General features: G+C 37.5%; 1 protein-coding gene across 2 annotated transcripts; it reads right to left on the bottom strand.

The window, feature by feature from the left end:
* Positions 1 to 510: 510 nt before the first annotated feature.
* LOC131066638 (uncharacterized) lies at positions 511 to 27,116 on the bottom strand. Of its 2 annotated transcripts, XM_058001452.2 has the most exons (4): positions 26,049 to 27,116; positions 22,565 to 25,550; positions 1,079 to 1,107; positions 511 to 986 (listed from the first exon to the last, which is right to left on the bottom strand). In XM_058001452.2, the coding sequence occupies exons 1-2, from the start codon at positions 26,734 to 26,736 to the stop codon at positions 22,570 to 22,572; spliced, it is 3,669 nt and encodes a 1,222-aa protein (XP_057857435.1). In that variant the 5' UTR covers positions 26,737 to 27,116; the 3' UTR covers positions 511 to 986; positions 1,079 to 1,107; positions 22,565 to 22,569. The 2 variants fall into 2 exon arrangements, with proteins under 2 accessions (XP_057857435.1, XP_057857434.1); XM_058001451.2 differs by lacking the exon at positions 1,079 to 1,107 and having other exon boundaries at positions 26,049 to 27,115.
* Positions 27,117 to 27,507: the final 391 nt, after the last annotated feature.

Raw genomic sequence — 27,507 nt, 5'->3', positions numbered from 1 at the left:
ATAAACACAATCTTAGTGATATACAACCTTATAAGGACCCAACGATTTTGAAATGTGCAAACTGACCAGACCAATACACAACAAATTTAGTTTGTGAAAGGACTATATTGTTCTCATTCAGCTTTTCTCCATAACAATTTGCCTGTGATTTAATTTTTACCAATGACTAATTATTGCTTCCTCATTCTTGAATTTCTCCTCACACAACTCATTTCATCACCTATTTATTGTACTTATTTTATGGATAGGAATGTCATTTTAAGGTCAGTTCTTTATTGAAACAGCAGTAAATAAACTTGATCTGAGTAATAGGTGATTCACTTGCCTAAGCATAAGATAAGATTAGGGCCCTTTCCAAGTCCAAAATCTGCGAAAATGCAGTTTCCTACCCTTGGCTAGGACCTTAAGGGTCCTCTAGATATTCCTAACCTGCTTTTGAATGAATCGATTCAACAAATATCTTGCAGGATTACTAGCTTCAATGAAAATGCATCAGAAATGGATCACAGGTAGCCAAAAATAATATTATATAGCACTTTCCAGACCTTCAAATTCCTATTGTCAGTAATCTATGAATACCCCAAGAACCAGTCAACTTCTGTTGACTGAATAGCATTAAAATAAACCAAAACATTTTTGAATACCACATGAACCAGTCAACTTCTCTTGACTGCATTGCGTAAAATTAAATCAATCCCCTAAACAGCCAAATCAAGCAGTCAACTTCTGTTGACTTGTATTAAATTGAACCATGTCCCTATTAAAAACCACATCAACCAGTCAGCTTCTGTTGACTGCATTGAATTAAATAAATTAAAACCTATGAATCTTTGGAAATCCAGCTTCAGTTGACACAGATCATTGTGATCTATTATTTGGTGATTCTCTATTTCTATCATGTCCCTATTTCCAATTATTTGAATTCTCGTATGGATTCTTCTGAGTTGTTGTGTGCGTGTATCCCACCACATTACATGCTTAAGCTCCTGCAGCAATCGAACAACACATGAAGATATCAATATAAGTAGTACAGCCAATGAGTGAAATCAATAGTTCAACTGTTAAGTTATCTACTTACCATGTATTGGGCAATGCTGAACTGATTCCCTGCAAACCATAGTGTATACATCACTATATGAGGTCATTTTCTTATTCAGATTTAAATGTACACAATGAAAGCAGATTGGTAAGGGTTGGTTTGCTCCCAAGCTTAGAGACAAGGTACAAGATACAAGGTAGAACTGAAAGCAATACACCGATTAAACAATATGTTTCAGGTAATGTGAAAAGTCCTTGTTCCCAAACGGGTGTCTAATACGCCAGATTGGCATACTAGCTAGAAGGGGACTTACAAACTCATCTTAACTTTTACCTTTAAAAAATTTAACAGGAAATTTAGAAATAAGATAATTTTGTGATCCAGTACAATTATATATTTGTTGACCCAACCCAAACAGGATTAAGATGTTTGGTCATGATAAAAAAGAAGAAAGTAGCTTTAATGATGATATAATTGACTTTCTATTTATGTATATGATTCTATCAAGTCGTAGCCTTTTCCCAGATGCATGCACAATTCTATTTTAGAAAAAAGGAGACTTCAGCAAACATTGCTTCGACAAGATTAAACAGAGAATGGTAGTATGGAATCCAACACGAAGCAAGCAGCTTAAAAGTAGAATCAATAGCACATAACATTATTGAAAGAGTACCAGAGTTGTTGAGTTGTAAAGCTTCAAGGCAGATTTGAACATGAAACCCCAGTACCATAAACATAGGTGCCACCAAACAATAACATATAGAATTACATTGTCCAACGGGCATGACTCACTGGTAAAGGCGGCACATTACTGCAATGAAGACCATGGGTTCAAAGCTCACCCTGGAAACTCCTAGGCTTGCTCCCTGTCTCAAAGAAGCCATGATAAATCAGGCCAAAAAGCTCATGTATAAATGTATCACTGAGCGCCCAATCCTCATCACCAATCCGGGCCAACAGAGCAGACATGCTCTATAGAAGGCATAAGGTATGCATGAGGTAAACAGGATTCACCCTGATACAGAACCAGCCATTATTAATTACCATCTAATAAAAGGGAGTGTTTCACCTGCCCCCCTCTCCCCATGCTTAGCCATCTGAGAGATTCCTCTGATGTGGGTTCATTCACCCAGCTCATTGATCTTGATTAATCCACCAGCTGCAGAGAAAGAGTAGCTTATCCACGTTCTGAAAAAGGAACTTCAAAAACAAAGTGCCCCTCGTTGACTATATTTTCTTGGGGGGGGGGCGCAACTACTTATCCTACCCATTCCCCCAGCTGATTCCCTATCATTAAAAAAATTGTTCAAATTTAAAGTTCGGTTGTCTATAACAAGGAATTTCCTTAGACTTGTAACAGTCCAATGCAATTATATATATTTAAAATTAGATAATAGGCACCATGTTTCGACATTAAGTCCGAAACAAAGGTATATATTGTCTTCAAATGGACATGGCAGTATGATAGATTTTTTCACCTAAAGAAGTTACAAATTTCAATTAAAGTTGCAAGCATCTATCTTCCACACTGTTTACTGATTTGCTCCAGTTTATGACACTATATATATATTAAATAAAGCTATAAAGCTGTCGAAGTATCACAAAGACAATTAGTCAACTTGGCAATGGTTTTGATCTTTTTGGTGGGGCTGTGTGTATGGTGACTTACCTTCTATGAGCAACCAAAAGAATATAATGGTTTAACAACTGATCAAATAATAGATATCTAGCATCATACATAATGTTAGTTTCCAACTCAAAAGCTTTAGCTTACCATTGATAGATTATAAATGGAACTTATATTTGTCTCCATAATAGAATTATTGCTCAATGTCTATTATTAGAGTGGATGTTCTGAGCTTTGATGAAATTCAAAACCACTATAGAAACAATTTGCTTAGTTGAATCATCTCTGCTTTGATTTCATCCACTTCCCTTAACTCAGGTATGCTGTTCACAAATTATCTCCTATGAACAATGTGCAAAAAGACATACACATAGCTTGAAATCACAAGATCTATGCATCCTCAGTAAGAATCAAATACATAAGAACCTTCACATAAAATTCATTTCCAGATATTTTTCTCATTTTTGACAGGACTTAGAGCTCTGCAACATCACTTCCTTAAAGCATGCTTCCCTTCATTCTAAAAAGTTTGAAATTTAGGCAACAGAAGACACAACTAAAGCCAAGTTAATCTTTTTTTCTTTTCTGAAAAAAGAGTTACTCTTCAACTTCTGCCTCTAACAACTCTCGTTTTTCCTGCTCATCAGTTAGGCATATACCTCATCAAATGACTACATTAAGGGCTCAACCCAATTAACTGGAGATGGAAATAAGTATTGTACCGACCAAAGCCACATAGGGCATTCTACTGATTAATGTCGTGTTTTAAAGTCAAAAAAAGGTAAAATCCTTCTTGCTGAGCAGACTTCATGGTCAACGACTGTACTGTCAACAATAGAGAAGACTTGTTAACCCATATTTGTCAAATAGAGATCCTGAAATAGATGTAAAGAATAACTCACTATAAAATCTTGTGATTGATATGTTTGTATCGTTGGGTGAGCTTCTGAGTGAATATTTACATAGGAGTAGCCTATGTATAAAACCTAAAATAATATGGTAACATTTGTTGTTTTTAACTCTCTACCTAACCTTATTAATTGTTCCAACAGTCCACCTGCCTCTAATTCATTTCTATCCACCCTTTATAGTTTCTCCAATTTTCCATCTACTTCATGATTTATTTGAATCTATTTCCATCTCTTACAGTTGTTCCATCTGTCCACCTACTTTATGATGATCTCATCATTGATGTTGATGAATTGACCATAAGATGGATTCCATGAGAAAGATTTGTGTTGCCAATATCCTTGGAATATCTATGCTCATTAAGGATCATTGTACAATAAAGCAAGAATTGATGTTTAGATAGACAGAGAAGATTGTTGTAGAATGCAGCAAAGATAGGTTATTTTTGGAGGTTTTTGTGCTTATGAATATGACAATATATATTGCAATAAGGGCATGATTATTTGTAATGGAATTATGCAATTTCACACTTAAATGAAGACAAGATGTCTTCAAGATTGGGAGTTGTCCACTTGGGAGCTTCAATTATTCTGTTTATTGCTTCTAATCAGAACAAAATCATTCCTAATAAGATGTTTGCTTTTGAAATAGGATTCCTTTCATAACTCACAAATTTATATTTCAGAATTTCAAAGACATTTCTTTTCCAACATTTTTATTGATTTCAGTTGAGATTTGTCTGGGCTTATAACAGAGCAGTAATTCTACAGTCTACTAGCCTGTGTCACAACTGCATGTCCAAAATGGGCTCAAACATGAACAAAATATTAGTGAATTTAGGCAGGCCATTGAAGGAAATTTCCAGCCTTTTCTTGAGAAAACAGAATAACATGAGCAGGAATATGGGAGCAATTACGCAGACCATGCAATGACTTCTGCACAACATGGGCAGCATACACTCATCTTATCATCCCTCTTCATGTAAAGTGGAATCATTACGACTGCAAACATCTCCTCCTACTAGGCAAAAGAATACAAGGCAAGCTAGAGTATTTGATGCAGATCCTATTAAGAAGTTATGGAGAGCTTATGCAGCTGACAGTCTTGGGCAGCAAGTAAGAATCAGCCAGTCTTTAAGTGAAACTCGAACTTCACTGCCAAACATCAACATCCTCAAATTTAATGAATCAAAGAAGATTGAACCATGGGCATGGATGCACAAACTTGAATTTTATTTTAATATGAATCTGATGCTGATATGGAGAAATACAATCTGCATCAATGAAGTTGGAGAGAGATGCATGTGATTGGTTGCACCAGCATGATCTAGAGTACTAGACATCCAATAGAGATATCAAGATGAAATCTTCAACCTGTATTGATTTTTTCTTTTCTCTTCCTTATGTTTTTGAGCAAAGAAATAGTGATGGTTACTGTATTGAATTAAGGAAATTAAAGCAAAGTGTTTGAGATCCTGCTGAGAATCATACTGATACATTTATAAGACTTTTTGCACTATTACATAGTCTTCCAAAATCTAGAGGAACCTAAATGTTTGTGCCAACTGATTGAATAAGGCTATTTCAACAGCAAAGGCATGTGAGAAGATGATTCAAAGCAACACAGTATGCACTCCCATGTAAGCAAATCAAGGCAAATAGAACAACATTTATTTGATCATTTAGTGTTGATTTGAGCACTACAATAGCAGCTAGGGTAGAAATGAAAAAAAAAAGGCAAATAAAGTTGGACACTAGGGCATAGGTGCATGACCAAAGGATCAAACAGTTGATTGAAATGTTAAGACATGCCAGGTAACACTGATGATGAACAAGTCTAAACTCTAGAGTGATCCAACATGCCACCTATAGGGGAACTTCACTAAACAAGCCAGTCAAGATGCCCACTATATCTTTGGCTTCTGTTAGACATACATCTTCACACTCCACCCTAGAGTGGAAGGATGGATTGAAGGGAGATGATTCATAGTGTTGATTTATTTTGGTTACACAAAATTGTATTCTGATTACCTAATTGTGCATGTCCTTTCAAGGATAGAATTGAGGACAGAAGTGATATGGCTTGTAAGGGATATGTTGAGAGTGTTAAAATAAGGTCTTATTTAATGACTAATGATGTTTATTGATCACCTCTGGGTGCATCTGATCTGTGATGTCAGGAATATGGCTTCGTACACTTGGTGAAATACACAGAATTTAAAGAATTATATTTGAATTTCACGCAAGAAGCAAAAGTTTAGAGATTTACAGTGACAAAAATGTTTTATCATATCATCTCATAAGATGCAAAGGTACATCAATCAAAGAAATCCAAGTAATGTAATCATTTGTCAAGCCTTAAGAGTTTACATACTTAAGCTAGTTCGTCAAAACTGGGATATATCCAGCAAGTACAGCAGGCATTACAGCAGTACCAAATGGGGTTTTGTGAGATTCCTAGAGGCCTTCACCTACTTGTTGAGCGTTTCATCAAGCTGGAAAAAGGTACAAAACCAATTATAATTATCGCTTATTGACATACTATATATTTTAAGGAGATTGAATAGGTAATACAAGAACTCATCAACATATGGCACTTTGAGTTTGTGCCATGAACGATTCCATTTATTGCACCACTGTTATGGTTAGGAGGAAGGATGCTTCTTTTCATATATGCAATGACTATCCTTCCTTAAACAACTAGACTCTATAAGGAACGATTGATGACAGTCATTGCACATATGAAAAGAAGCATAGCATCCTAGAGTGGATGAATTGATTGATGATCTCGTGCCATAAACTATGTTCGTTTATTTGCATCCTTAAAATGTAGTGCAAGAAAATATAATTATTTATCTAATTGTTCTATACTGACATCAGAGCTATTAGATTTCCACAATCCATTCAATTATTGTATGCAGTTTCTGGATTTGATTGTGTGAGAATTTTTAATCATCAACTTAGCAATGCATGCATGAAGTATTCAATTATTGTATGCAGTTTCTAAATTCGATACAATGTCACATCCTACATTCGTATTGCTAATCTCGTATACTTAGCTTTGTATTAAGCTACAGACCCTTTTTTGTTTCAAATTTTTTGATTCAGGGAAATAAATTCCCTTCAATTGTTGCTCATAGGGGGTTCCTATGTTATTAGTAAATTCTTTCCAACTATATACTTGTCATTGCATGTCACTCATCATCCATTAGTAACATTGATCAAGCTCGGATTCTAAATATGGTGAAGCTATATCAACCATTACATCCTCTAGTACAATATGAAGCTTAAAATATTATTCCATTAGAATTATTCATGAAGCTACATTCAGAACACCAAGCTCATGAATGCTTATTTGGCTAGGATCAATTTTGGACCTTGAAAGAGTTGTCCTATTCCTTTATTTTGTCTATTGGGGTTGTATTCACCAAGGTGATTTGGTTGGGACTTCATTCTGACAATAGTTCTTGTTTAAACCTATTCAAACTCTTAGTTAATGTAAATGTATTTCAATTTTCAATTCAAAGAGCAAGTTATATTCAATGTAATTTTTCTTTTCGAGTATATGTTATTTCACAATATAATAAATCTGATTTCTTTTCTTTGTTGCAGGTGGAGAGAGAGCATTAATATTTTCTATACCCTCTCCACAACATTTTATTGGTGTATATATATCATGGAGGGGACCGATCAAGTGGTACCTTGATCAATCATGTCCTTTGGACATGACCAACCAAGATACCCCTTGGTCGTGTCCCTCCATAACCGATTGCTAATCGGTGCCATGACATATGCAAATGAACTGATATCATTTTGGTTGTCAATATACAACATAACAAGGCCGATGGTAATCAGTGGCTATGTTTGATAAAACCCGATAATATTAACCAATCACAATGTTTGGTTTAAGCCCGATTAATATATACGGTGGCAATTCAAATTGTTTAAGCCCGATAACTTAAGTTAGTCGGTTAGCAATTCATTTAACCCGATAACATTAGTTAGTCGATGGTAATGCATTAAGCCCGATAACCATTTAATTCATCAAGCCCGATCATTATGTAAATTCGGTGGCTATTAAAATGGTCCCCGATAATGAATCGGGGGGTTAGAACAAAACCCGATCATTATCGGCTTATCAGTTTAATAGTTTGCACTTAATTTAATCATCAGTTTGCATGAGTAACATAATTAATAGATGCTGTAACAAAATAAGGAGAGCAATTATAACATAAATATCAGATAAAGGAATAATCAGTGAGATCTGAAATTATCTATAAATGAGATAGATGATTGAATGGGAGACTTCATTTATCTCCCATTCAATCATTTATCTTACCGAAGCTATTATGTATCAACACTCCCTCTTAGCTTGGGAAGATGAATAACACACAAAGTGTTTAGCATCACATTTCTCTTGATGACCAATATTCCTTATATAGTTTATAATCTCATTCTCCAAGGGTTCATATCACCTAAACATATGACATGAAGTATCATCAAAACATATGATACAAGTAACCATATCACCTAAGCATGTGACATGTAGTATCACCTAAACACGTGATACAAGAAATTCATCACCTTGTGATGACATGATATCACCTAAGCACGTGATATCAGTATTGCAAAACAAGCAATACTAAGGATAAACACATGAGAATAATTAAATTCTCAACTTATCCACATTGTGGTATGTGCACTAACATCTTTCCAAATGTTTTACCACAACATAATCATGGCACATCCATGACATACCAGAAATCACACATGATAACTGGTTTGATCATTATAAGATCGTCACCTTATAATGTCTATATACAAGTGTTCATTATCTGAGAGATCGTCACCTCTTAGAAATGAACACAGGGGGTTGAACCCATAAAAGTCCTAACACGACAAAGAAGTTTACACATTAAACATCGTATTGATATGTAAGTACAGATTACAAAGCAAATTACCTTTCTATCATACCCAAACCTTTTCTGAAGTGTTCAACCTTCACTCTGGAAAGTGGTTTGGTAAGAATATCTGCTGTCTAATCTCCTATACAAATATATTCCAACTGAATCACATTCCTGTCTAAAATATCTCGCACATAATGGTATGGAATCTCAATGTGCTTGGATTTGTCATGGAACACCGGATTTACTAAAAGTTTTATGCAGCTCTGGTTGTCACAATGGATAACAGTAGGTTTCACTGGTTCACTGAATAATCCCACAAGAAACTTCTTGAGCCATACTGCTTCTCGGGCAGCCATGGAAGCTGCAATGTATTCGGCCTCAATAGAACTTTGTGCTACTGAAGACTGCTTTTTGCTGATCCAAGATATCATGGCTGAACCTAAACTGAAACAGCATCCTGAGGTGCTTTTCCTGTCGGTCACACTTCCAACCCAGTCTGAATCTGTGAATCCGTGTAGACCTAGATCAACTCTCTCATATTTGAGACCAAGGTTTAGAGTACCTTGTAGATATCTCATAATGTGTTTCACTTCTATCAGGTGTATCTCCTTTGGCTCACACATAAATTGACTCAAAGCATTAACTGCATAACAGATATCTGGTCTTGTATTTACCAGATACATCAGGGACTCAATCATTTGCCTGTAGTGAGTAGGATCAGTGGGTTGTGACTCTGCTATTGCTTCCTTAAGTTTATGAAGATTTGTTTCCATTGGAGAGGTCATGGGTTTGCAGTTTATCATTCCAAATCTCTTCACAATGTCCAAGGTATACTTTCCTTGGTTTAGTATAATGCTATCAGAATTTTCCCATACTTCCAAGCCTAGGAAGTAATGAAGGAGTCTCAAGTCCTTCATGTCAAATTCTTTAGAAAGATCTTTCTTGCATTGATCTATAAGGTGATCTTCTCCTGTGATTAATAAATCATCAACATATAAAATCACTATTAGCATATCACCTTTGTTTTGCTTATAGTAGAGATTAGGATTTGCATCATTCTTAGAGAAGCCTAGTTTTGAGAGATAAGTATCAATTCTTTCATACCAGGCCCTGGGAGCCTATTTAAGCCCATAGAGAGCTTTGTTGAGTCTACACACATGAGACTTTGCATCATGAATCTCAAACACTTCAGGTTGCTCTAGGTATACTTCTTCTGAGATCTCACCATTAAGGAAAGTTGTCTTAACATCCATCTGATGAACTTTCCATCCCTTTGTTGCTGCAATGGCTAAGACGGCTCTTACTAAGGTGTATCTGGCTACAGGTGCAAATGTTTCTTCATAATCAATTCCTTCCTTTTGAGAGAACCCTCTAGCTACAAATCTGGCCTTGTGTTTTTCAATACTGCCATCTGCAGCATGTTTGATCTTGAAAAGCCATTTGGAAGAAACAACAGATTTTCTAGTTAGCCTAGGAACAATTTCCCAAACATCATTCTTCATAATGGACTGATATTCCTCAGACATGGCATCCTTCCATATTTGATGGTTAAGTGCATCTGATGCATTGTTAGGTTCAGCTTTTGAAAGATCATTCATAAGGGCAACATAGCTAGTGAATTTGTTAGGCCTTTTGCTTTCTCTAAAGGTTCCTGAACGAGCAGCATACTTCTGAGCTTCTTCTACAGTTTTGGTGGCCCATAGTGGTCTTTTCTTGAGATTTTCTCTAGGTGGGTTTTGAGTTTCACCTTCATTTTCCTCAAGATTCTCCCTCTGAAGCTCAGGAGCAGGGTCTTCATCTATGCTAGGGGTAGGGATATAGGCTTCAGGTTCTATTGAGCTTTGGGCTCTTTTGAAGGCTAAGTCTTCTTCAAAGATTACATCCCTACTCAGTTCAATATTCCTCTGACCAGGTATATAGATTCTGTAGGCCTTGGAGGTTTCACTATATCCTACAAGTATTCCCCTTTTTCCAGAAGGCTCTAATTTTAATCTTTTCTCCTTACATACATGAATATAGACAGGGCACCCAAATATCCTAAGGTGGCTGATATTTGGCTTTGTTTTAGTAAAGACTTCCTCAAGGGTTTTATCTTCAAGATGGGAGTGAGGACATCTATTTTGTATATATACATCAGTGCTGGTTGCTTCTGCCCAAAGATTGGTATTTAGATTCTGATCAAGAATCATGGCTTTGGCAGCTTCTACAATTGTCCTATTTTTCCTCTCAGCTACCCCATTTTGTTGAGGATTATAAGGTATAGTAAGCTCCCTCTTAATCCCAGTATTTTTACAAAAATCCTTAAACAACTCTGAGGTGTACTACCCCGCATTGTCAGTTCTTAAGGTTTTAATTTTATTTCCTGAGTAGTTTTATGTTAGTGATTTAAATTCCTTAAACCTATTAAGGATCTCTTCTGATTCTTTACATTTCAAAAAGTAGATCCAAGTTTTCCTAGAGTAGTCATCAACAAATATTACATAATACAAAAATCCCCCTAAAGAAGGTATGGACATAGGTCCACATACATCAGAATGAACTGACTCTAAAACTTTGCTTGTTTTCCTAGTACTATTATGAAAAACACCCTTAGTATTTTTACCTAGGGCACATCCCTTGCATGCCCCTGAATGATATTGCTTTAACTTAGGTAGACCCGTGACAAGGTTTCCCATTGATGATAAAGCTCTAAAATTCAGGTGACCTAGTATTCTATGCCAAACTTCATTAGCATTTGTAGCGTCATAGATTAGGGCTAGGTTAGGCTATGTGCACAACTCATACAAGTAGCCTTGTCTTTGACCAGTGGTTTTAGCTTTCTTGATTGATGAATTCCTTGGCCAAGCCAACACTCTAGTGTCCATGAAGGTCACTCTGTACCCATTATCCTCTAGTGCTGATATAGAGACTAGATTTCTCTTGAGGCCTGGGACATATAGTATTCCTTTAAGTTGCAATGATATGCCTGACTTCAGTTTGATGGTGCAAGTTCCCACTCCTCTGACTGGATGTGTGGAGTCATCTCCGATAGTCACTTCCTCATCACTCTCCTCTATCATGGAGTCTAGCACTTCTCTAAACCCTGTAATGTGTCTGGATGAGCCATTGTTGATCACCCAGGAGTTAACCTTGTTTGATGCTTGGTTTGTAAGTGCTGAGTAGAGTACACACTTCTCGGAGTCATCTTCCCGTTTAGATTTTCCTGCTTTGGCAAATGTAGCTTGTTGTTTGGCTCTTTCCGGACATTTGGCAACATAGTGTCCAAATTTGTCACACCTGTAACATTGAATATGTGAGAGATCCTTCTTGGAGGTGTTCTTGCCTTGACGATCTTTCCTCTTCCTAAATTGTTTCTTCTTACTTTTCTTATTAGAGTTTGTATTTAGGACTTGAAGATCTTCATCTATATTCTTTTGTTTTATTCCTTTCTTATTTAACCTTGATTCTTCTTGGAGACAGTCATCTCTTAACCTTTCAAACTTTGGATATTTAGACCTTGCACTGATGCCTTGGACGAATGTGTCCCACACACTAGGTAGCCCATCTAGAGCAATGAGTGTTAACTCTTTGCTTTGGATCTCGTATGCAAGGGTTGCTAGTTCATCCCTTAGGGTTGATATCCGCATGAAGTAAGCATTGACTGACTCCCCTTTGATCATAGCTATATGATTTATTTCTTGTTTTAAGGCCAAGGTTTGACTTGCATTGGATATCTCGAACATATTTTCAAATGCTTTGAACATGTTGTAGGTCGTCTCATGTTTCTTTATGATGGGCATTATATTATTCCTCACCCCATCAACTATGATCTTGACAGCCTTTTCATTTCCTTCTATCCATGCCACTTTGTCAGGTTCAGTCTCAGGTTCTTTATTTTCAGTTTTTACAAATGATTCAACTTTATTTTCTCTTAGAATCATTTTAATTCTGAATTTCCATGCTGAGAAGTTATCACCTCCTTCAAGTCTATCTTTGAATCTAATAGTGCTGGCAATTTGGAGAAATGTGATGTTGGATATATGCTTGTCTTGAATTTTCCACAAAATTGAATAGCCTCAGGTTCGATTTAACTATAGCTCTGATACCATGTAAATGTATTTCAATTTTTAATTCAAAGAGCAAGTTATATTCAATGTAATTTTTCTTTTCAAGTATATGTTATTTCACAATATAATAAATCTGATTTATTTTCTTTGTTGCAGGTGGAGAGAGAGCATTAATATTTTCTATATCCTCTCCACAACATTTTATCGGTGTATATATATCATGGAGGGGACCGATCAAGTGGTACCTTGATCGATCATGTCCTTTGGACATGACCGACCAAGATACCACTTGGTCGTGTCCCTCCATAACTGATTGCTAATCGGTGCCATAACATATGCAAATGAACCAATATCATTTCGGTTGTCAATATACAACATAACAAGGCCGATGGTAATCGGTGGCAATGTTTGATAAAACCCGATCAATATTAATCGGTCACAATGTTTGGTTTAAGCCCGATTAATATATACGGTGGCAATTAAAATGGTTTAAGCCCGATAACTTAGGTTAGTCGGTTAGCAATTCATTTAACCCGATAACATTAGTTAGTCGGTGGTAATGCATTAAGCCCGATAACCATTTAATTCATCAAGCCCGATCATTATGTAAATTCGGTGGCTATTAAAATGGTAACCCGATAATGAATCGGGGGGTTAGAACAAAACCCGATCATTATCTGTTTATCCGTTTAATAGTTTGCACTTATTTAATCATCAGTTTGCATGAGTAACATAATTGATAGATGTTGTAACAGAATAAGGAGAGCAATTATAACATAAATATCAGATAAAGGAATAATCAGTGAGATCTGAAATTATCTATCGATGAGATAGATGATTGAATGGGAGACTTCATTTATCTCCCATTCAACCATTTATCTTACCGAAGCTATTATGTATCAATAGTTAAGGATGTTGTAAATGGGTTAAGCAAAATATCCTTGATAAATTTACCACTATTTCACATCCTAGTGGAATTTTTTCCTAGATTTTAGGTGGTGAACAGTAAACAAAGTCACATGAAACAATATTTATTGAAAAATTCTCTAATCCAAAAGATGGCATGGCTATTGATGTATTTGATTTCCTAGTTCTAGATTTTACATTAGGTAAGAGAGGGAAGTATTCAATATGAGTTGTAACCATAAAAATTGAAAACATGAGCTATCACTAAATTTTATGTCCCTCCGTTAACCAACTTTGAACACTAGATTATGGAATATATTTTGCCTGTAATTAAAAACTATATAGAACTGACCCTACTTAATTTTTCACAAGCTTTCCAAAAATGTAATTAGTGGAAAATCATAAAAGCACAAAAACTTGCTAAAAAGAGATCACAACAAGCTAATTTTTTTACTATAGCTTGCTTGGATATATTAATTATAAAATTAAAAAATCATAGTTATAAAAAGATATATACAAACTAAGTATAACTTAGAATTATAAATGAACTTTGGCATACTAAGTAAACTAAAACTACTAATTGCATTGAACATTAGAAGTTTGTTGGGAATTAGTGTTCACATAGGTTAGAAGTAATAGGATGCATAAAATAATAAGTTAATAGGTTTGTGGAGTGTTGATATATGTGTTGTAAATAAGTGTCATATTAATATTAAGTTGTTGAGAAACAACTTAATATTATTAGTCACATGGTTTGTTAATAGGTTAGTATAATGGTTGTTTTATTAGTGGTCGTGAGTTGATTTGTTAAAACAACTCAATCTATTTAGGAATATTGTTTCCTAAATAATAGGATGTGACAATCCTATAAATATGTAATGTTTATTGAAAGAAAATAAAAAGCACGTATTATTTTGTATTGAATCATTTACGGCCTCATTTGTCTCTGCCCACATTTGTAATATGGTATCAGAGCGGGTTGCCTAGATCTAAAACAATCTTTCCTCAACGTTGTTGTTTGGTGAGCCTCTGCATTGATCCAGCATTTTATTAGCCTACATAAACTCTGCAATTTGAAGGTTTGCATAGTTGGAGGGCCAAGTTCCATGAGTTTGGAAATCTATTCTCTTGATCTGTGCATTGTAGTTGATAATACCGTAATCATTGTTGGTCGGCGCATGTATCTTGGTTTAGTTTGGTACAATATCTTCAATAACTTCGATGGTCTTCTTTGTAGGGTCGACTTCATGCTTTGACGAACATCAGCCTATCTGTTTGATTTGCGATTTCAAATTTACACTGCGTTCTACATTGTGGACTGTCTTGATTTTGTACCGTGGAGTTTGGAGGCAAGTTTGGTGACAGATTGACCTTGTACAACTCATGAGCTTGCCTAAGTCGATGCCTTCATTTTTTGTTTTTTGATTGATTAATCATTAGTCCATGACCATTACATGTGAAGATCCAAGCATTCGCAGATTCATGTTGATAGGCATTTAAGGTGTCTTATGAGTGGTGCCCGCTCCAATCTCAAACGGCTTCACCAGTTTGTGATACTACTATTTTAAGAGTTTTGTTTGTGCAATGGCCAAATTTGGTCTCACACTCAACATGAGGAATAATGGATGAGGGTGTGTGAGGAACCCAACTCTACTCACACGCACAAGGAGGGGTATTTGGCTTGCACAACGAGGGCGTTGAGTAGTGGCGAGGGTTAAGCCACGACTGGCAATAGAGTTGTGTCTAATATTCGAGCCTATGTGTATGGTGCAACTTGTTGTGGCTATGTGTAGATATAATTTCAAAGTTTGATTGGCAATTGTACTCGCTTTCATCAAAAGCTTCATCAATATTGTGTGGTAATTTCAATTTTGTTAGAATATTCATTCATACTATAGCATTCCAATCCAGTAATGATCGTCAGCCCTAGGTGAAGGTTGTGCTTGATGAGAAAATGATTTAGCATAGTCCATGAAAGCTTTTGAGTTACGTTGTGTACACCAAATAGGGAGTAGGGATTGAGTGCTCAAGGACGTGGTATTTTTGGACATGGAGGAGTAGTGCTCAATTAGAAGATATGATAACTGCATCAACGAAGGAAACATCATAGGTGTGTTAACCACTTGGATGGGAATGAATGCTTTGATCATATATATTCATGTTAGCCTTCTCTGGTTAGGTTGGGTAGAGCCATGTTATAATTTATAGGTAGTCATTATTAGTTATTATCATTATAGTGTCTCTAAGTGTCATGTCAAATTGTATTGTTAAGTTTAGATAGGGTCCAATATTTTCTTCTTCAATGTATAAGTCATTGATTGTCATGTCATTAAAAGAATGAATGTCAATAATTCAAAAAAAGTGTTGAAAAATAATAGAAATAAAATTTCCCATACTTCTAATTGGAGTGCATGATCGGTGGTACCCAACACTCCATGTAAAAATTTCACATCATGGGGGGTATATTAATTCCTCATAATTGGTGAAATGAGCCTCAAATTCCAAATTTGTTAAGTAGCAAACCTACTGGAGGTTGGAGGCACAGGAGGCTAGAGGAAATTTAGCGACCTCTCGTCAGTCACTAGCGATGGGGTTGTGAAACTGCATTAGTGAAAAAACAACTTGTGCCAAAATGACTAAAGCCAAGATCTGTTTCCAGGTGGCAGCAACAACCATCTCATATCATTTGTGATTAGAGTGGCAATGATCTCAAATAGTGGTTGCATACGCGACAACAAAGACTTAGTTCTCAAGCTTTGTAAATTGTGGATGGATGTGTTAGGCTCCATTCACAAGATGATGTAAGTGGTTGGATGTGTTTGTCTCCAATCACTATTGTTGGCTTTTTGTGAATGGATGTGTTTGTCCCCATTCACAAGATGACTGGATGTGTTTGTCCCTGTTATCACAAAAGCTTGCACCCTTGCTAAGCTATCAACTCAGCAACCTTGTGAAACATGGAAACAACCCCGAAGTGTGGGACCTTACGCAAGGGGGTTGAATCTCTGGAGAAGGCCGGCTTCATTCTCATTCCAGGTGCAGGTGTTGAACCAACTCAACACTTCAAAACTTACTACTAAGCCTATCCTAACAACTTGCAAAGGCAAAAGGAAGAGAGAATTGCTTGGAATAAAAGGGGGTGATGCACCAAGAAGAGATTGTTTCTCTCCCTACCGAAATGACACAAGTAATTAACTGAAACACCCTGAAGGTGCACAACTTTTCAGTTGTATGAGTGACCCCAATGCATATATGAAGGTTAGAATTCACTGAATGCCAAGAGGGGAGAAGGATTCCCACAAGTCACACTCAAAAAAACCAGTTAACACAGCATATATGAAAAGAAAAAACCACAAGACATATACCTATGATGGAGGTAAGAAAGCATACACAGCATACATAAGTTGAAAAGAGGCAAGAATGGTGATTTTCAATTAATCATAATGCCAAAAGCCAATCTTACAGTTGCAGAAATGCAAAAATTTACAAGTCTTTAAGAGAAGAAAAGAGCATAAGAAAGCTCAAGGCAGGAGAGAGAGAACCCTTTACAATGAGGCTAAACAGCCTTATATAGAGAAATGGGTTAAAATGGTGATCATGACCCCTGCATGTCAGTCTGGAAGTGCAGGGAAGTGCATGCACCTGACTTGTACATGCAAGCAACCTAGCCATACCTCCAAAGGCAATTCTGAAAAAGATAGATTGACTAACCTTCCAAAGTCAGTCATGACATAAGTCACCAAGCATGGCCCCATACCTCCCTTGATGGAAATCCTGCCAAAAACACTTAATGCACCCTTGTGGCTCCACAAAAGAAAGTGTACAAGTCACCAAGTTGTCGGAGCATTAAAAGCCTTGAGTGTCAATCATGCCATCCGGAAGTGTTGCCAGTCGGAAGGAAGCCCAAAGACTTCAGAAGCTCGGACTCCCGAAAGTGAGGAAGACAAGGGAAGAACTTCGGAACCTCGGGATTCCGGAGTTCCAGGAGAAGAAGGAAGAAGGGGAAGGAGGGAACCTTGGAACCTCGAGGCTCCGGAGTTCCGAGGAACTGCGCAAAGGAACTTCGGAACCTCGGGGTTCCGGAGTTCGAGGTTCCGGAGTTCCGAGAAGGGAAAGGGCTAAAGAGAGAAGGGGAACTTCGAAACCTCAGTGTTTCGGAGTTCCAGAGAGAAAGGAGAAAGGGACAAGGAACTTTGGAACCTAGAGGTTCCGGAGTTCCGGGCAAAAGGAGAGAAAGGCTAAGGAGAGGAGGGGCTAAGCTAGGGAAGGAACTTCGGACCCTCAGGGTTCTGAAATTCCGGAGAAACTAGAGAAAAGATGAGGGAAGGAAGGGAGGGGTTCCGAAGTTCCGGAGAAGGAAAGAAAGCGGCAAAGGCAAAGAACTTCGAAACCCCGGGGTTCCGAAGTTCCAGGGAAGAAGAAAAGTGCCAAGGGAGGAACTTCCTCCGGTCAAGGCAACACTTCACACTTCATGATTCTTCTCTCCTTGATCAACTGGGGCCGCGCTGGTCCATGGAACTCCGGAACCTCGTGGAACTTCGGAACCTCGGGGTTCGGAGTTCCGGGCAAAAGGAGAGAAAGGCTAAGGAGAGGAGGGGCTAAGCTAGGGAAGGAACTTCGGACCCTCGGGGTTCCGAAATTCCGGAGAAACTAGAGAAAAGATGAGGGAAGGAAGGGAGGGGTTTCGAAGTTCCGGAGAAGGAAAGAAAGCGGCTAAGGCAAATAACTTCAAAACCTCCGGGTTCCGAAGTTCCAGGGAAGAAGAAAAGTGCCGAGGAACTTCCTCCGGTCAAGGCAACACTTCACACTTCATGATTCTTCTCTCCTTGATCAACTGGGGCCGCGTTGGTCCATGGAACATATCTCTGATCGGTTTTCACTGATAGACCAAGGGTGTCGTAAAATGACAACAGTCCCCATTCACAAGAGTTGGTGATTATGATTGGATGTGTTTTTCCCCAATCATAATTGTTGTGAGCAGATGTGTATGTCCCTATTCATGACCTTGTTTTTGGGTAGATGTGTTTGTTCCTATCCAAAATTGATGTAAGTCCTTGGATAGATGTGTTAGTCCCTATCCTTGGATCCATGGGTAGATGTGTTTGTCCATATCCTTGGATGAAAGTACTAAGCGTAGTGAGGCTAGTTCAACTATTGCTTGTCACAAGTAGATGTGTTTATCCCTACTCTTATTGTTTAGTGTTTTGGTGAGCTACTAAGTATAGTATTGTGTTGCACTTTCACCCCATGTTCACACTAAGGGGGGGTGTTGGGAATTAGTGTTCACATAGGTTAGAAGTATTAGGATGCATAAAATAATAAGTTAATAGGTTTGTGGAGTGTTGATATATGTGTTGTAAATAAGTGTCGTAAATAAGTGTCATATTAATATTAAGTTTTTGAGAAACAACTTAATATTATTAGTCACATGGTTTGTTAATAGGTTAGTATATTGGTTGTTTAATTAGTGGTCGTGAGTTGAGTTGTTAAAACAACTCAATCTATTTAGGAATATTGTTTCCTAAATAATAGGATGTGGCAATCCTATAAATATGTAATGTTTATTGAATGAAAATAAAAAGAAGCATGTATTATTTTGTATTGAATCATTTACGGCTTCATTTGTCTCTGCCCATATTTGTAATAAAGTTAACATTAACAATGAAATGTTGGATTCAAATTTATATTATATTAAAAATTTCATCAATGATGATTAAAATATTCAAAATGACAAAATAGCATAAAGTGATGTCTCTAATCATTCCTAGACTCCTCATCACTAGAATTGCACTCCACATGCTCAAGCTCCTCCAAAACAATACCAACTAGCCCTATCCATCTAGCATCATCATCCACCTATGTTCTCCTTTGGCTCTACATCCCATCGGTATTTTGAACTCTCCTTCTACATAAATGCGTTGCACTTATTGAAACACAAATAACTATGTATAGCCACAAGCTTCTCCACCCTCCTAGAGATGAGCTTGTTTCCTTTGTGATTGCTGCTCCCTATCATATGGGAAATGATTTTGCTGTGTGATTGGCTTAATGGATTTGACCTGTTTTGAATGGTTCGATCTGCTGGACTGATTTTATATTGTTTTAATGACTCGCTGATATCGATACTGATGTTTCTGAAGACGTGTTTTGGATGATTGATGATGGCCTCCTCTACCATCTCATCCTCCCTTCGTATACCTTTCTCCCATCACTGAAAGCATGTGTTATTTGGGGTGGACCTTTCCCTTGAAAGATGGCATTCTCCTCTTAGAACTTGATAGCTTCTTTAACTAGTTTGTTGTCTTAACAAACCATTTGGTGCCTAATCCATTATCTTAATGGATAGCACTTGCTGCTCTTTTCCTTAACATGTGGTGACTAATCTTTGTTCTACCTTTAGCACGGTAATAGCACTTAACCAATCACTTTTATGCAGTATCAAATGAAATGCACATCATATTCTTTTCCTCCCTCAGTCGTCTTCAGATTACTGACTTATGAAATTGTGTAGTCTTGCTTTGCAAGGCAATTTCATATGCAGATTTGTTGGGAAGTTCGATCGGGGGCATGACATTTCTTATTTGTCTGGTTTTCTGATGTCAGATCAAATGTTGTTTCCAAATCATTTGATGCTTCCCCTCTTCTCATTAATCATCACATGAATGTTCTTGTATGAGCACACATGCTTGCATATTCTTTACATACATATCCTTCATAAATCTCTCGCACTTACTCATATCTGCTCTATTGTTCCATGCTCCTTCTAGAATAACTCTTTTTATATTCTATGTATTATTCTCCCTAACTAATCTGTTTATAACATAATCTTATCTCTGTTGTGTACTTTATAGAGCTGTTCTTACTTTGACTGATTTATCCTATTTTTCCACTTGCATATATTTCTACTCAATGTCTGCACAAAATCTGCTTTTATTTATATGATATTACATTGAGAAACCTTCCTTGCATGCAAACCTTCTACATATATTGTTACTCTGAAATCTGCTTTGATTCTCTTCTAGATCGAATGATTTCTCATTGCATTCTATTCAGATCTCTGAATTACTGATCTTCCTCCCTCCTTTTCTTCAATAGAGACCGCCTTATATAATCCTCAAGAGAGGACGGAGAGTCACCTCTTTTACCAAGGGTGCCATCCTTTAGAAATGATGTATCTCCTCTCGATTAATTGCTGCCCCTTCATCTAAACGTGAATCTTCTTGTAACCAATTCTGCTTAAGATTTGTTAAAGATAAATATCCTCATGCTTAAATAAATTGCTGATCAGGGGATGAGGGAGATCTTCGAATATAAACTTTATTATTATTATTATTATTTGTTGTGCCAGTGGTATCCCCGCAACCCAGCCCAGCACCCAGCCTGCCTGACCTTGGTCTATTATTATTATTATTATTAATACCATAAAAAGGGACATTTCACTGGGTATTGTCTCAAAAGTTTTCTTATGGCTAGGCAATGATGATGCATATATAATATGCAGGTTTTTGTTTGGCATTTATTTTTCTAGCCCAAGTCACCCCTTGCAGGCAGTGCCCAACTTGGGTATTGGCACGTGGGAATTTGTGAGGTATTTTGCTGAGTTTGAAGGCTACAAAATCATCTTTTGGAGGCATTTAAGGGTTCCTGACAGATCTGGATCAGTTTGGAGGGTTAAAAAAGTGACTGAATTTTTTTATGTGAATGGCCCATGTGCTTTTCTTTGCATTTAGTTGCTGGAGCAGACTTCCAAGTCACATTTTCTGAGTATTAAAGGTTGGGTTTGGTGGTTTGTGGATTGTGGTATGATTAAAATATGATGGCAGACCTGTAATAGTCTTTGTATGAGCATTTGATGGTGAATTTGAAGACATTTCAGACCTTTAGCAGCAAGAAGACACATTTTTCTGAAGGTACTCGTGCTTAGTCTATTTGCTAAGTGCATAATTGATGGTAATATCCAAGTTGAATGTTAAAACATCCTGATTTTGTGAAAGCAGTTTGTATGGTTCATGTATATCAGTTTTAGATGATGTTAATGTTGCTTTTCCATAGACATGTATCTGCTATAAATGAATGAACCAGATCAGATCAGTATTGCAAGTATTTATTTGTATTGGTAGTTTTCATGAAACAAGTAGTTAATGTACTTTGCCAGTAAATGTATGCAATCTGTTTGACGAAATTATTCTAGGGTAAAAGTGCAAAAAAAAATAGTTAATAGCAAACAGGGCAACGTGCTACAAATGCATAAACAACCTCCACTGCTAGATGCTTCTAATATATCCTACAAGTGACCTCTTCTTGTAGAAACTTCAAGGATTTAATGAAATCATCCATTTAGCAGGACACTGTTTATATGACATTATACATACTGACCTGGAATCAAATCGACCAATTAAAAAATAATAATCATCAACGGTTTTACATAATGGTTGAGTAAGCTGAACAACAGCTGCAAAGAAACCCTTCTGATAACAGAGTTGTCAAGGAAAATATTTCTGGATTCTTTTACAAAGAATTGTAAAGACTGCACAAAGATAACACAACTTCCTAAACAAAGATCATCAGATCTAATGCCCCCTCCACAGCTTCCAAATTACAAGGAAAATGATGTGAAATCTGAATTATACATATGGAGAAGGATATAACAACCAAACCATCCGATGCAAGATTTATCTATGCCATATGTGACCCTTAATAGAATCTCATCTGGTTTATTGGAACAAACAAGAAGATGACTGCACATTTATGTTGACTATAGAATAAAAATAAAAATCTGGAAAAACCACCCTTCACAGATTACTTCTTATGCAGATTGACATGAAGAAAGATCCTCTACTCCTTGAAAGCTTTCAATTTTCAATAATTTAAGACTGTGCGGCAAAGAAAGATCATGAATTGTGCATTTATGTATCATTGTAGCATATGCTGGAAACATAGTTTAGAACTTTATAATGCCTTCATCAAATTTGGAAGAATTGAGGGCATTAAGTCAGGAATTTTATTCATAGATTTGTTAATGTTTGTAAATGACTGAAATGTAGACTGACACTTTGTATCAACCAATTAGACTTTTTTCTTATTCAACATGGAAATGCATAAAATAATTTCAAGAGCGAAGGTTTGTTTACCTTTGCTATGGCCACACAGATCCCCATCGGATTAATGTTAGGTTGCCTTCACCAGCATGATCTAAGAGTGTTTGCGGAAGTGGGGACAATCCTGTGCAACCACTAACATCCAAATAGCTTAGAGATTTCAACTCAACAATCTCCTCGGTTGGAATGGAAGTAAGACAGGTGCAGTTTCTTAGGCTCAGCCATTCTAGCTTCTCCAGTTTGCCCAACCCAATGCCTATCAGGGATGTCAGAGCAGAGCAACCTTCCAAATCCACCTTCTCCAGTGAAGCTAGTTTTTCCATTGTAGGGGGAAGGGTGCTAAGAATATGACATCCAAAAAGTTTCAAGTGCTTCAACTTTGGGAGGGCATGCCACGAGAAGGCTGGCAGTGATTTGAAACCACAATATGCTAAATTGAGCTCCACAAGTTCAACTAGAGAATTTGGATTTCCAATGGAACTGGGAAGAAGAACAAGATCCCAGCACTCTGACATGTCTAGGCACCTCAGTTTTGGCAGTTGACTTATGGAATTAGGTATACATAATAACCTGGAGCAGCCTTGAAGACCAAGGCGGAGTAAGTTGCCCAGCTTACCAACTGAATCTGGGAGCTTTCTAATGGCAGTGTGACTCAGATCAAGTTCTTGCAACAGGCAGAGGTTACCAATCTGCTCTGGTAAGATATCCAATCTCCTGCAGTTGGAAAGATCAAGGTGGCGTATGTGCTGCAATCTGCATATTGAATGCGGTAGAAAAGTCAAGTTCTTAAGTGATGCCAATCGAAGGACCTCAATTTGACTACAATTCCATAGTGCAGTTGGAACTGCCATGCTTCCTATTTTCTGGATTCCTATCATAAGAAGTAATAATTGTGCATAGTACGGAAGTGTATAAGAGAGTTTGCTACATTCACTCAAATCTAATACATGAAGCTCTCTGAGAAAACCAACTGATAGAGGTAAGGAGTGTAAAGACAAGCATCCTTTCAAATCAAGAATCTTGAGTACATGCATTCTCCCTAGTGTGGATGGTAGGGTTTTGAGCTTTATACAACCACTAAGCTGCATCGTTTCCAGATCTTTTAGTAAGCCAGTAGATTTTGGAAGACAGGTTAAAGATGTGCATCCAAAAAGCCTGAGAAACTTTAATTTTTTCAGATGGCCAATCGACGATGGCAATGATCGAAGTGATGTGCAAAAGCTGAGATCAAGCAGCTGGAGTGATTTAAGAGCAGATACTGCTTTTGGAAGGTGTGTAAGAGACACACAGCTTCTCAAATCAAGAACTTGAAGTTGAGTCAAATTCCTCAGAACAGAAGAGGGAAGGAATGATAATTGTGCATTCCCAGAAAAGAGCCCAACATGAAGAAATGGACAGCTGAAAGAAGATGGGAGCTCCTCAAAATTGCTATTGCAAAGAGAGATCTTTGTGGCCCTGCTTAACAAACTCTCATCTAATAAACCTCCTTGTGCAGATTTCACATTGCAGCCTGGCACAAACAAACGATGCTCCTGATGGAAACGGTTGGCCCAACAATCCCTGCCAACGTTTCTTGAATCATTTCCTTCATTTGGAAAAATTGGAAAGCTTTCAAAATCTATCGCCCCTGACAGATTATCATTTCCTAACTTCTGCTTGACTATCTCACCTGACTTAATATCGATGTCCTCCTGAGCACATTTTACATATGCATTACCAAAACCAAATATCCTCTTCATGTGTCCAAAGTATTTTGATGAAATATTCCTGCATTCTATCTCTTTTCCCTTGTTGGAATGCTCTGGGGAAGTCATATGAGAATTACAGTGTTTCTTCCGTGGGTCCAATTGGATACCTAGATTAATCATTCTTGAGGCCATATTGTGTAACACCCCAGGGAGTTTGAACTCTATCTTAAGATCCTGATTACAGCTATCAGGTATATTCAGCCTCCAGTCTACCATCGATCTGCATACCAAAATACTAAGGATGACCACAATCTCTTCATGGCTGAGCCCATGGCTGAAAGCCAGCCATAACTCCTCCAACATTGACAAGCTTAACCATTCTTCTTCTGGAAAAGCAGCAAGGTCCAGAAAGCACTCCTGCAAAATTGGATGAATTAATCCTAATGAATTATAGCAATCAGAAAATACAGCATACATGCAATTAGTTTCCCTTCCAGAATTACTCTTCACACTGGGATTACTCCCCGTCAAGACTGCGTCTTCATTTCCAGTTTCCTGAGTGTTGAACTTCTGATCCACTAAAATCCTTCTGTCCACATCAAACTTCCCATCTTTACTTGGCAATATTTGCATATGTCGTTGCTCTATTGATCCTGGATATAAAGTGCTTGAAAGAGCCTGAGTGAACAAGGGTAAACCCTTGCACTTATTCACCAACTTGGCTGCCACTTCCTTTTCTTCCAAGGTCGAAGTGTCACTCAATCCTGCACCCCACAGAAACAAGTCCGATGCATCTTCTTCTTTCACAAAGCTCAATGTATGGATGTGGGTGTCTGTGGCTGGAAGGATGTGAGGATTTGAGGTAGCCACAATAATCCTTCCTTGATGCTTGCCATCAAAACACATGAGCCCTTCCAATTGGGATGCTTCCCAGGCACCATCCACAATCAAGAGGGAAGGAAGGCAATTCAAGAATTTCCCTTTAAGTGCAGTAAGACCTTCATCCACAGATTTGAAAACAGTTTTCGATCCAGAGACAGCCTTCCAAAGACATGATTGCAGAGACATGGGATCTGCAATTCTTTGGTCCGCAGGGATCCAGAAAACTCCTCCAACAAAACGTCTCTTAATTTTAGAATCAGAAGCTACAGAGGCTGCAACAGTGGTTTTCCCAATGCCTCGAGGTCCGCATATGCCAACTATGAAAGGTCCGACTGGATCCAAAAGCTCCAAGACGACCTTCTCCACTATCGGTCTAGCTATCCGACATCCAATTGGGCATAGGCTTTCTCCAGATTCAATAATTGAGTCTTGAACTGTGCTAGGGAAACCTTCAATGGTAAATTCAATTCATAAAATTAACATTCCAGACACAATTACAGAAATGAAAGAGAAATTTTCAAGTAATAAATTGTTATAAAAGCATAGAATGATTGATAAATCTCTCCAACATAAAATATCAAAAACAGAAAATTATAGCCAATTCCGGCCGAAAAAAAAAATACTATAAACAAATTGCGTGTTTTTGGTGAATCCAGTAATTAGGTGTAGTCAAGAATTAAGGTTTTCACAGTCCATATCAATTTGCAAAAAGCGATTCCAGAAAAACTGTGACAAAAAAATATCTGTTTCAATATTTGGATGACACTTATGTGGTCCTATCATATCAGGATGAAAGTTTTCAAAAAAAAAAAAAAAATTGAAAATCTTTATTTCAATCTTAGCCAAACTTAAAAGTTAGAATTTATTAATTGGCAAAATCCTCCAACCCAGTTGGCCTGAAATAGACGATTTAAAAGGTACCCAGCATAAAATTTCAGAGAGCTCACTTTGAAAGGCGAGGAATGACTGCATTACTTCTCTGAGATGGGCTCTCACCAAAAAGCTTGGCAACTGCGGTTCTGCGGAGAAGAAGACCGCCTCAAGTGATTCTGCAGCCTTGCAAAGCCTGCTTTTCAAGTCCATTATAGAAAGCCTCAGCTGTTTCATATTATCACCTCCAATTTTGAGGGCCGCCTCTGCTTCTTTTAGTGTCGCTTCCAGTTCTGCAACTTCAATTGGGCTTTTCAAGGATTGCAAAGCGGGGTTTTCTAAAGGTTTATTGCGCAGATAGAAAGAACAAATCCCTAGTCCCCTAACTTGTAGTTTTGGACTACGAACTTCATCCGGAAGAACTGAAAATGCAGAAACAAAATGCCTCTTTTGGAAAAGCAAATCAAGAGTGCTGGTATGATCCTTCGAATCAAGGTGCCCTTCCAACCAAGACAAAACTGCTCGCGTGAAGTCAAACAGAATACAGAGAATTTCAAGGTCTCGGAAGGGACCCACCTGGAGATTAGCTGCCATGGAAAGAACACCCCAGCCATCTAGTTTCTGGATAAGTTCTGGGATCGAATCCAGTAACCTCACAAAACTAATGCAAGAGTTTGCTACGTGTGGGTTTTCATTACAACCAGCCAAAGAAAGCGCCTCTGCGTGTAATTCATCAAATTTGGTCTTGCTCGGCTCTGCTTGCATGATTTTAACACGGAGTTTAACATCAGGTGGCCAGAAAGCTCAACACAATTGATCTCCAGTGATTATTGGAACTTAATGAGAAATCCAACCTTGGTACTAAAAAGTACCACCCTTAAACAGGAAATAATGCTCTATGCAGTACGAGGAATAAACTCGAAAGCAGTTTTTGTCCCCAAACTTCATAGGACAGCCGCCGATTCGTTAGTTTAACAGCCACCAAAAAGAGAGAGGCGTGCAGATGATGGTGATGGACGGGTTGTATTCGATCAGATTTGTTTCACGCAACTCCAAACGAGTGGGCCAGCACCAAATCTGTTTTGTTTATGAATTTCTTTCAAGTCAAAACCCGAAAATGCGGTTTGAGCCGCGGATATCCGCACGATTTAAAGTCTGAATCGTGCATTCAGTGAATTGATATCGAAAACTGGCTATGCAACTTTTCCTGCCTTCTTCGGACCAATTTTTGTCAACTAGTGGACCACATTTATTATGTGTTGGAAATGATATTTATGCTACTTTTCTCAACTAGTGGACCAAATCTTTTGTGTTGAAAATAATATTTAAAATGTGGACTACCATAGTGCGGATTCAATATGGTTTTTTCGTGAGTGGGCTAAAAAGTAAACGGTTGAAATAATGCGATTTAAAGGGGAAAACCAATAAAGAAGAATACAAATTTAATTATGATTAAAATGTTTTAAAACAAGCCTAGTAGAGAAAATAGTTCAATTTTTAATTATTATGTGAAAATTGCATATTTTAATTGAATCC

Source organism: Cryptomeria japonica, chromosome 4, assembly GCF_030272615.1.
Source record: "Cryptomeria japonica chromosome 4, Sugi_1.0, whole genome shotgun sequence".
NCBI lineage: Eukaryota > Viridiplantae > Streptophyta > Pinopsida > Cupressales > Cupressaceae > Cryptomeria > Cryptomeria japonica.
The sequence above is the reverse complement of the archived record's forward strand: the minus strand, read 5'-3'. Positions and strand labels throughout refer to the sequence as shown.